At 40.0% G+C, this 12,199-nt stretch overlaps 1 protein-coding gene across 1 annotated transcript in view; it reads right to left on the reverse strand.

Annotated features, from left to right (window-relative positions):
• Window positions 1-8,189, reverse strand: part of cog5 (component of oligomeric golgi complex 5) — an 85,660-nt gene extending 77,471 nt beyond the window's left edge. Inside the window, exons 1-5 of the mRNA XM_080420665.1 lie at window positions 8,126-8,189; window positions 6,393-6,532; window positions 5,492-5,549; window positions 3,453-3,507; window positions 1,953-2,022 (exon numbers count right to left, since the gene is read on the reverse strand). Coding sequence (XP_080276791.1) covers window positions 1,953-2,022; window positions 3,453-3,507; window positions 5,492-5,549; window positions 6,393-6,532; window positions 8,126-8,171 — 369 coding nt within the window. The 5' untranslated portion in view covers window positions 8,172-8,189. The remainder of the gene's footprint in view (window positions 1-1,952; window positions 2,023-3,452; window positions 3,508-5,491; window positions 5,550-6,392; window positions 6,533-8,125) is intronic.
• Between the last annotated feature and the right edge of the window lie 4,010 nt (window positions 8,190-12,199).

The raw sequence follows: 12,199 nt of genomic DNA on the forward strand, positions 1-12,199 counted from the left end.
GGCTCACTTGAAAATCTTGAAAGCATTCGCGGCCCACCCAACTGACCACTTATCACGGCAGAATGGCTGCCATGTTAAGTTAAGTGATCAGGTGGGCACAGTTTCAGAGCATGTTTATTTGTGATGAAATATAACAGCTGGAAATACAAAAATGGGGAAAGACAAATGAGGATGGAGCTTATTTTGGATTTAATATTATCTATTATTATTCTTAAAGGGATAGTTCACCCCCAAAATGCCTTTTTTTCTATCGATTAGTCACCCCATGGAGACTTGAATTCATGGATATTCTTTGGTTTTGGTCACATTCCTAAGCCAAAAATGTGATGACCGGCCAATAATTTGATTATCCTTGTTCCTTCCTCATTAGTTTCTTACCCTGAAGGATTGAATTGTCTTCTGTTATTGTATGCGAGCACCTGAAAGTATCTACCCTACCCAGTTGTATTTCATACATATCTTAACTCATTCCCTGCCTAGAACGTAAAAAACGTAATTATTTCCAATTACCAATTCTGCCAAGAACGTAAAAAACGTAATTTTAATTAAAAAAAAAGAAAAAAAGTTTTCAAATTTGACCCAAAGACCAAGGAGATATGATTTTTCGAAGATCTAGACTCCTATCCACTTCCTTGTTAACTTAAAACTTAAAAAATCTGTATCTCGGCTCCGGAGTACTTTTTTTTTTTCAATTAAAAATCTCTGGCAGTGGGCAAACGCGGCCATAAATAATTCAGGCAGTGAATGAGTTAAGAAAATATGAATGAAAAAGAGAGAGAGAGAGAGAAAGCGGACAGTTAGCCAAGAGAAAGACATGCTAGCCTCTGGGATCCAAATGACAAAAAAATAAACAGTCATGGCAAATGAGAACTCTAATCCATGAGCTTTAGTCAGCCCAGGATTTCCTCAATGTAGCTATGAGCATGTTCACATAAAAAGGACAAGTTTGTGGCATATGAACAATGGCAAAGTGGCAGCAGAGCAGCATATTTTACAAATGAGGAGCCAGCTTATAACATTAGACAAAAGAGGAACAATTCAAACACATGAGCCATGCTAAAAGCAACACAGTTGCAGCTGCCAAATAATGCAGGAAGGACAGCTGGCCAAAAAACAAAGACTGTGTGAAGGCATAAATTAATAAGCTTATAATATCACTGCAAATAAACCATTAAAAACATGCGCATCCCAATGTCCAATAAAATGGGTGCTGGATCAACAAAAACAACTTTTGTCCCCCCCACCCTGTGGAGTGGGCATCTTTGCTCTGACAGTCTTGGGAAGATTCAAATGGATTTCCAAATGATCATATAATTGGAAAGCCCTCACAAGATAAGTCAAAATATATATAGACATGTTGACTAAAACACTGGCTGAAAGCAGGATGAATGTAACTAAGTCAACATTAGGGGATTTTATTCAAGGCTTTTATCCTTAGACACACTATCAATACTTATCTGCCTCCATGCAACACTTCCCCAAATAGTAGACTACATTTTAAGTGCTCTTTGGAAAATAAGGTCAAACCAATTATGCTCTGCATAGGCGCTCACTGCATACATGTGCGAGACACACACGCACGCACGCACGCACGCACAGCAAGGGACAGAGCGAGAGATAGAAAATCAAGAATTAACCCATTAAGACCCAGTAAGTCCCAAGACCCAATAAGTCAGACCCAGATGGGTATTCTATGGCATGTATCACAATTTGAAGTTGCAGAACACGGGCCCAGTGGGTTCAGGGCAGCATTATGGTCACTAAAGAAAGGTTGCCTTATATAAAATGTAATCCTATTATAAATGTAACTGACTTTCAACCTGGCATCCATATTTTGGCCATTATACTGTAGCCAGAAAACCCAGGGTTAAACCTGAAGTTACCTCGCTAAAGCACAAGATCCTGCTTTGTAGTGCATGGCTCAGATCTGTGTGTTGGGGCTTGGAGTTTACCTGCAGTCTGGCGAGTTGGGTAGTCCTGGCCACAATTTTGTTGTACGGGTCAACAATCTTAGTCCTTATCCTGTGTGAGAACACAAAGAGATTGTGCGAGAGCTTCAATAAGGACCCATGGCATTGAAACGTTTATCAGAAGACACCTCAATGCCTCCATGCACTCAAAATAATCACCTGTGTGAGAGATTCAAATGGTAGAATAAGACCTCATATGAGACACATGAGAGATTATTTTATACCCTTTCCTTATACATTTGTATACATACATATAGATAGAGAATGCACTGCAAAATTATATATTTTTTACCAGGTTTCAGAAGAAGCTGCTGCTGACTGAACAGAAAGAATAATGTACCATCTGAGGCAGTGCAATTCAATAGCGTCACAAGATTGCTTCTCTGAACTCATGTTCAACTACTTCCAACCTGGCATCCCTATTTTGGAAAAAATAAAGTGTGAAAATAGCCAATCTATGAGTATATAGGGCTTAAAGCTCACAAACCACAGAGCTCGTGGTGACAAATGTTGGAGAATGTCAACAACTTCAGTGCGGATGGTGGTGGAATTCACCACTAACACCATGCCATCAGGTCAGGGTGTCATCTCTCATCTCTCTGTTAGCTCTTTACGACTACAAGAACTAAGTGAACTATGCCATTTAAACATATTTCACGGGTTCTGGGTGTGTTTCCATACGCTATGGCTCGGTTTCAACCTAACTGGGCCCTGCTCAGGAGGTGGTACTAACCCAGCGTTCTGGGAGTCCAGAACTCAGATTTCTTAAAAAGAAATATATAAATATATATATATATATATATATATATCATTTTGATAACACTTTACTTAAAGGTCACGTCTATAACACGACCTTTGTACGTCTATGCATAATTATAATGCTATATGAAGCATTATAAGTGCATTTTAATGCATTATAAATGTGATTATAATGCATTATAGACAAGTCCTTTAAGTAAAGTGGTACCTGGTAGTTATAATGTGCTGTTCCACTGAGTTTCTAATGCATTATGACCAACACTTATAAATGATATTATTATAAGTTATAATACTTCATAACCTTTGTTATAAGTTGTTATGCATAATGATAAACATCTATAACAAGTGTTATAATGCCTTATGTTATAAGTGCATTAAAATGCGTTATAAATGTGATTATAATGTATTATAGACACGACCTTTAAGTAAAGTGTTACCATCTTTTTTTAATGACGTACCTCCCCTTCGGGTTATAATGGACAAAAAACAATCACAGAACTTCACGGGTTCTGGAAAGCTTCAGGTCATGGAAGGCTCTGAACAATTACATTCAAAGCCTTTCTATTTTGTGTGCAAAAATGAAATGGGAAAAACGGTGAAAGAAAGGGGTTTGCGTATTTCGTTTTGTTTTAAATGGCCACATCCACATAATGTGTTGAGATAAGGACTATGCAAGAGCCGACAACATCCTCTCTGCCTGAGGCTACGAAGACACATGGTTACCTGTCAACGGCCCCCTGCAGAGCGCTGATCCTCGTCTGCATCATCTGTAGGACCCCTGTCAAACACAACAAGAAAATCATGGAGGAAAAACATCTTTAAACACGTGTTTGTGTTGTGTTTTCAACCGTGAACACTAGCATGCTTATGATGGGCATATCATGGGCGTTATAACAGGCATTAAAACTATTCTCTTGCATTAGACAGCGGTCTCCCTCCTCAATTGTTTTTGCATTGGATTTTGCCTCCTTGGGATCCGTAGGACTCTCCACTTTTTCGTGTGGCATGCATGGCAGGCAAACATTCTGTGAAAATAGGCAAACATTTGGCAAAAATAGCTAATCCAGAAGCTCACAATACTTGTAGATCAGCTGTTTTCAGCGAAGGGATTTGGTGTAGACTAGAGGGAAAATAAGGGGGCCAGGTTAGACCCATGCAGGACCCCAGACAACGATTCATGCATTCCCAATAGGCAGCCTGTGAGCCAATTGTGCTGCCCCCTGTCCCCGTCATAACATATATCCATATATGGGCATAAAGGGACACAGGCAGACAGCCAGATACAGAGATCTCCATATATGGGCATAAAAGGAACAGACAGACAGACAGACAGACAGACAGACAGACAGACAGACAGACAGACAGACCGAGAGACGGGTACAACAGGTACAATGGGTATTGCATAAACAGGTAGGGCATGCATTCCAAATTTGCATCGTTCCCAAATAGGCCGGTGCCATAATAGTAAGATAATGATAATAATAATAACTAGAAAGTACTGTTCCTGAAGAAACAGTGTGGGATCGCTAAGAATGTTGAGCTGGTATTGAGTATTGATAGTGTTAGTAGTGTTATAGTAGGGTCATAATACAATGACATCAGTATTATGACGTCACTAGAATGGCATTACCATTCACTAGAATGGCATTATGCATTATGACGTCACTAAATGGCATTTCTCCATTGATATGACCCAAAAAACAGGGGGAATAATAATAATAACTAGAAAATAAGTCTCCGCCAGCAGACCCGTGCTATTTTAATAGCACGGGTCGTCTTGGTAGAACGGGTCGTCTTGGTAGAATGCGCGTGGTTTTTGGTGTTCTATAGGGGCGACTGAATATGTAGTGTCTGCATCTAAAAAATGTTCTTCTTGAAGCAATGTGTCATATGGGAGTCCTCGTAATTGACTGGTTTGTTCAAATGCTTGTCTGTCTTCTTCATCTTCATTGTCTTGAACAGTTTCAGTAGTTGATTGGTGTGTTTGATCTATGTCAGTTTTCTCTAGTGCTACATAATGTATTTGATCAAGGTGGCCAATTGTTACAGTATTAAGACTTCGGCCTTGTTGTGGGATCAATTCAACTCTATAGTCCTCTTCTGTGTTACTGTTGTAGATGAGTATGCTTTCTTAGCTTTGGCCTTCTGCGCCTTTGCTTGACCAATGTTAGGCGTTCTCAAGACTGATTGATCCTGTCTTACCTCACTTCAAAGAACGTAAACGACTTTTTGAAGTGACACACCTATTTATAGGATTGTATTTCGTCATGCGTCCCTCTAGCCAATCAAAGGCATTGGTGTCAACATATTGACACGTGTCACGTGGAGCTTGACCAATGTTAGCTTGGCTAGGGGCCATGCTCACACACGGCGGGACGAAGCGAAAACATACTCTCCACCTACGGCGGAGACAATAAATAGTGAAGATAACATTAGTGTGATCGCTAAAGCGATCCCACAAATAGTGAAGATAACATTAGTGTGATCGCTAAAGCGATCCCACAATAATGGAAAGAGCAGTAACAACACTATCTGCGCATAAAAAAACAAAAACCCTTGGTATTCCCTTGGTATTCTAGACATAATTTGGCCCTTGGGTAAAACGCATTGGGGAAGACATGCTGGTTAATTTGTGTGGTTCTACTTTAAGACACTATCTCCCTCTTGTGGTCAGTCCTGAGAGGTGCTGACAGCGACGTTAGCACTACTGAACACAAAAAGAAAATGTGCTCCTTTATGATGGTGGTAGAATCATGCTTTACCTTCAAGAGACTCTATCCCAGTTGCTTGAGCCAGTAAGTCTTCATGTCTGGCCACCACCTGAGCAGCAGTATGAGCACAATTTCAAAATCAATTACATGAAATACATTAAAAGACCACTTCACACATTTTCAACCTATCTATCTTCATATAGTTGGTCCTCACTAATGCTCATGATAAAATGGTAATTTTTGTCTATCCGGTCTATGTCTCAGAGGAGGGCTGTGTGGACACTTCACAAACCCGCCTACCAGTGACATCATCGATGGGGAATCCAAGCTAATAGAAACTGCAGGCTTTCTATTCCTGGAAAGTTGGCATGCTATAATTAAAACCATTGTTCTCACGTAAAAACATTTTTTTTTTAAATATATTGTTTGAAAGAAAAACGTCTAATGATGATGTCACTGGTAGGCGTGTTTCTGGAGTGGCCACAGCCCTCTCATGAGACACAGACGAGTAGACAAAAATGGTACCATTTTATCATGAGCATTAGTGAGTGAGGACCAATCATATTAAGATTGAAAATGGGTGAAGTCGTCCTTTAAGTGCATAATCATGAAAAAGCTAAATAGTAACAAAATGCTGTTAACAGTTTAAGCAAACAAACACTTTTGAATTTACAAGCACGATCTACAAGCTCACAAAGCGGTGCAAGCTTGTAGATTGGCTATTTTTGTACACCACCATTGTGCAACAAAGAATTAGGCTATACAGGGTTAAGTGGCTAGCCAGACTAATTATCCTCGATTATAAAAATATATATATAAGAATGTTTTTGTGTCGATTCATTGATATAAGAAATCAACTAACCTACATGAGCAAGATTAAGTCGGTTATTGGCCCTGAAATATATTGGTTTGATATATGTTCAGTGAATTGTCCAGCCCTAGACTGGTGTACCTGGCTGTGTAGCTCCTTGTCCAGCTGGCTGATGCCCTGTGCCAGCTTTGCCAGCTGCTCAGCGATGAAAGCATGGTGGAGGGCCTGAGCAGTGTACGTCTTCACATCAAAGTCCCCCGTCAAGAAATCAACGTAGCATTCTACAACAAAAGAATATATATAATTGTATATATTAGTAGTCTAGGAAGCTTCTCGGAATATAAAACCTCATCATTTTGTCAAACTGACACAGGTGGTAGTAGAGCAGAGATTATTTTTATTTTTTTAATTAGAAACAACACAATAAATACATTCTTTATCAATCATTTCCCTCTATAGCAGCAGCACGACTGGAGTCGTGTGGTGGTGTTTACCTGAAGAAATACACTGCCCTCTTGCTGTGTTTTGATGTTGTCAGTTTGTTTTGGTAGATGGGGGTGTTTTTGGCAACCAAAACTGCTGGTGTAGAGGGAAATGATTGGTGTGTATGTGTGCGTGCGTGCGTACGTGTGTATATATATACACACACATACATGATACAACTACACATATATTTGTTTTGTTATGTAATCACGGGGCAAAGTAACATACTATGACTTTAAAATAGGAGTTAAATAGTTCTATATTCTGATAGTACTCATTGCTATAGAGTGTTTGTTCAGTAACAGGAGTCTCCCATGTCTCTCCAGCTCTTTATTAAACAGAAAATGCATTTTCAGGTCAGGATTAGCCTGACACTCAGCCTGAATTTATCTCGTTTCACTCCATAATTCAAATGTTATCCAATCGTGATAGAGAGCTCAGACAGGATACAGATTAAACAAGTGAAATTGGAAGTGATGACACTTTACACATGAGCTGACCAGATTGGAACTGGAACATTACAACAAGACCAGGAGACCTGGTTCTGCCAGACCCAGAATGAAGTCCTAGTATGTAACACACCTCACATACTTGTGACATAATAATGATGTCATGAATAGTTTGTGACGAAAGGGGACGAAAGGGGGACAGACTTTTTTGGCTGGGGCCGGGGGACAAAGTGACAGCCTTTTTTTTGGCTGGGGCCGGAGGACAAAGTGACCATGCCCATGTATGGACGAAACAGGTACAAAGCCTCATGTAAGCCCGACCCCTTGGGTCTGGCAAAAATGAAGCTGATAAATGGGTACTCTCTCCTGATTGGCTGAAATGTTGTCACCTACCTGAAAAAGTATTTTCTGTTTAATAAAGAGCTGGAGAGACAGGAAGACTCCTGTTACTGAACAAACACTCTATAGTAATGAGTACTATCAGAATATATAGTGCTTTAACCTTTTAATAAAAGCCTTTTTGTTTTAACCAAAACATATCACTTACCCTACCTTTAAGACCATTTTTCAAATATTGTATGTTTTAACATTTTGGACAAAATAGCCACTTTTACATCGAGGTGCCCAGATGTCCCTATAGTGCCCACCTATCCTGTATGCTGTATCCAAGCTTGTAGATCTGTTCTTCTCGGCAAGCGACGCCGTCACGCGATTAAATTGAGCTTTAATTTATGGATTAAAATCCCCAGAAAGTCATCATACACCATGGAAACTGGATCCAACAACTATTATTGCCTACAGACACAGGGTTCAAATTCAATCAATGACGTATTTCGCGGAATTAATGAGCAAAACAACATGAACGTGGGTACATCGTAGCACAATGCTCGAACAGGATTAATATAGGAGTACATTTTGAGCTTTGTAGTTGTTGTTTTTTACCATCTTTCAGAAGTGAATTCGTGGAAGCTGCTCCGTTCCCCTCCATGTTGACACTTCATCAGTGACGCACAACACATGCGACAAGACACAGTGACAAGCTGTCTCCGTCGCCCTCTGGTGGACATCACGGTGAATCGACTTGTCGACTCAGGGAGGCAGATTTCAAACTTGAATGAAACATGTCAGTGGTGAAGGTAACCCACCCTACTTACTCGGATGTTTTTTTGTTTTTTTTTACTTAAAGGGTAGTTTAAGTGGATTTATTTGGTTTAAATACGTGTTATATAGCTCTATATTCTGATAGTACTCATTGTTATATAGAGTGTTTGCAAATTGCAACGTGAGTCTCCATGTCTCTCCAGCTCTTTATAAACAATACCTGGAGACCTGGTTCTGCCAGACCCAGAATGAAGTCTGGGTCTGGGGGTCGAAATCTGAATGGCCGGGCTTCGCACGACGTGTGTCCCTTCTATGCCCATGTATGGACAGACTTTTTGGGGGGACAGATTTTTTTTTGGCTGGGGCCGGAGGACAAAGTGACCATGCCCATAGAGACACACGGGGACTACAAATTTCACGCCCACTTTTGAGACAGCGCCGCTACTCGAGGTCCGTTAGAACGATGAACTGCAGCTGCCAATGCAATCCCTATGAGAGGATATGAGAATTAGCCTACTTTTGAAATATTCGTACATTAACTGGAGACGATATTGATTTAAATAAAAATATGTTTCCAAATGTATGGAGTGTCTTTGTCAACATATCTTCTTGTTTTCTTAATAGTTGATGTGTTTCACATTTAATTTGCCACTTTAACGAGTTACCCATAATGCTAACACAGCAGAGGGTAGACAGCAGACAGGCATTTCAGTGACATCACTGTCTTTACGAGCGCCGAGCGCCGACCGACAGCGTACCCCACTGTAGTAGAGGCAGGAGAGGCGGTCGCCTGCCCAACTAAGATCTCGCCTCCCCTAAAAAAAAAAATAACCCGAAAATGTGTCATTGCGTGCTTAATGTCCTCAAAGTCACGCATCCAACAAGCTTTGAACTGAGCAGATTGGACCTTCTGTTCCAGAGATAATGACCAAAACCTATTGAAAACGGCCACTTTCGCCAGTTTTCTGGGTATTGAAAACCTCAAGGGATGCGTCCGTGATGCGACCACTTAAAGTCTGGATCTCCGATGCTAGCGGTTTTGACATACTGATGGAGTATATTATAGTATATTGTGGGTAGTATATCGAGATGAAAGATATGGGACATTAAAAAGGACAAATTAAACAAATGGGACAGATTATTAGAACACAAAAAAAATCGCTACAGCCTCAGTAGTTAACCAGTGAAATGACGGTATTTTACAATGCCTCTCATAGAGATTGTATTGAGAGCTGCAGTTCATCGTTCTAACGGACCCCGAGTGTCAAAAGTGGGCGTGGATTTGTAGGCCTTCCGCTTCCGGCCGTGTGTCTCTATGTATGGACGAAACAGGTACAAAGCCTCATGTAAGCCGACCCTTGGGTCTGGCAAACAGAAAATGCATTTTCAGGTCAGGATACCAATTTTATCCAATCAGGATAGAGAACTCAGTCAGGATAAAGATTAACCAAGTGCAATTGGAAGTGATGACACAAAGAAATGAGCAGAGTTGGAACTGAAACATTATGAAAATGAAGCTGATGAATTGGCTGACATTTTGTCACCTACCTGAAAATGTATTTTCTGTTTAATAAAGGTAGGGTAAGTGATATTATTTGGTTAATACAAAAAGGCTTTTATTAAAAGGTTAAAGCACTATATTCTGACTCATTACTGTAGAGTGTTTGTTCAGTAACTGGAGTCTTCCTGTCTCTCCAGATCTTTATTAAACAGAAAATACATTTTCAGCCAATCAGGAGAGAGTGCCCATTTATCAGCTTCATTTTTGTAATGTTCCAGTTCCAATCTGGTCAGCTCATGTCTTTGTGTCATCACTTCCCATTTCACTTGTTTAATCTGTATACTGTCTGAGCTCTCTATGGCAATTGGATAAAAATTGGCATCCTGACCTGAAAATGCATTTTCTGTTTAATAAAGAGCTGGAGAGACATGGGAGACTCCTTTTACTGAACAAACACTCTATAGCAATGACTATCAGACTATCAGAATATACAGCTATTTAACACTTATGTTATCCAATGTAAATCACTTACCCTACCTTTAAAGAGCTGGAGAGACAGATAGATAGATCTATCACAATATAGTGCATTAACCTTTTAACAAAAACCTTTTTGTTTTAACCAAAATATATCACTTATCAAGTAAAACGAATAAAACAATATAAAAAAGACTGTTACACCGTATTAGTATTTAAACTTTACTTGTGAGCTTTTAGCTGATTGGCTATTTTTGAATAGACTATTATATTAAAGAAAAATAGGGCTTTAATGATTAATGAAATAATAATCTAAATCTTCAAAGCAACTAGTAACTAAAGATGTAAAATAATTGAAGTGGAGACAAAAAAGCACAATATTTGCCTCTGAGATGTAGTGGAGTAGAAGAATAAATGATAAAAAATGGAAATACATGTACTTGGGTAAATGTATAGTTACTTTCCGCCACTGATTCCTAACAGCTCAAAGCATCTGATAATGTCTCACTCTGGCCTACATTTTGGTGAAAGATGCAAAATGATACTCATGGTACATAGACACATTTGTTATGAATTTCCAAAAGATTTAAACTAGAGATGATGGTTGCTGTAGCACCACACCATCTGGTCCACAATGCGTTTATTTTATAGGCTCAGAGTGCACAAGAGGCATAAAGAGGCATAGATACAGACAGATGCACACAGATATCTCCATATATGAGCAAAAGGGATACAGCCGATCTGGACAGATAACATCAGAGACATATCTCCATATGGGCATAAAAGCAAGCTCCAAGGTCACAAACAGAATTTGGAAAAAATGTCAAGTTTTTTTTACATTGTGTATGTGATGTCCCACCGCTCAGGCCGGGTGAGGCCTTTGGGACATCACTTCTCAGACCTGATGAAGACCCACAGTGATCGAAACGTTGTCATACTCTTTGAATACATTTTCTCCTTACAGTGTGTGAACTTCACTTCCTTCTTCTCCACATCACGTCTGTGACATAACAAGACAAAGTGTCCCAAACCATGACAATTCGCAAAAAAAAAAAAAAATGGAGAAGAAAAAAAAAAAGTTTAGCATGCTCTATTAACTCGGCATTGCTTTCAGCGTTGTTTGGTTAAGTAAGCGCAATCTTTTTAAACACTAGAAAATCCAGTACTATGTTGCGCTTATCAGAGCAATGGCCACCAATCTATGGTCATTTGAAGTGTTAAACACTGCTGTGGCCCCTGGTGTGACTATTGTCATGGCAGACCCCTGAACAGTGTTTGTGCCAAGGTTGTTGCAGATTGGAGCAACAGTGCACCTGTGGGCCCTGGTGTGACTATATTCAAGGCAAACCCCATAGCGTTTGTGCCAAATTTGGTGCAACGGTGCGCCACACGTGGCCCTTGGTGTGGCTATTCTGAGGGCAGACCCCTGACCAATGTTTGTGCCATGTTTGGTGCGGATCAGGCAAAGGTGCTAGTCTGTTTGTGACGTCCACCGTCGATCCGACCCACCCACTCACCCTCTGGGTGATTTTCAAAAGAATGTAAAAGCAAAAAAAAAAATAAAATAGTGAAAATTGCAGATCTACAAGCTCACAACAGGTCACATCACAATGTGTTTTGAGCTTGTTTTTCACTATTTTTTAAATGGGGATTAATTGGTTATCTCATAATGTATCTTTGTAAGTTTGGGTCCCAGGGAGACATCTTTTGTGTCTTGGGCTGAAAAGTTTGAGAGCCCCTGTGTTATATGAACAGAGCATTTGGTGGGCTGTAAAATGTTTTTTTTAGATCACCTTTCCTGCCTTTGTCAGAAAAAAGTGGGCCGATGGCTCAGGGCTGGAGAGTCCTGTACCAGATGCCAGCGGAACACGCAGACATCCTCATGCATTGTGAAAACACCTTAAATGGGTTCAGGTACAAAAGGTGTGGGGAAGGGCTGC

Source organism: Gymnoscopelus braueri (genome assembly GCF_963280865.1).
Source record: "Gymnoscopelus braueri genome assembly, chromosome: 23".
NCBI lineage: Eukaryota > Metazoa > Chordata > Actinopteri > Myctophiformes > Myctophidae > Gymnoscopelus > Gymnoscopelus braueri.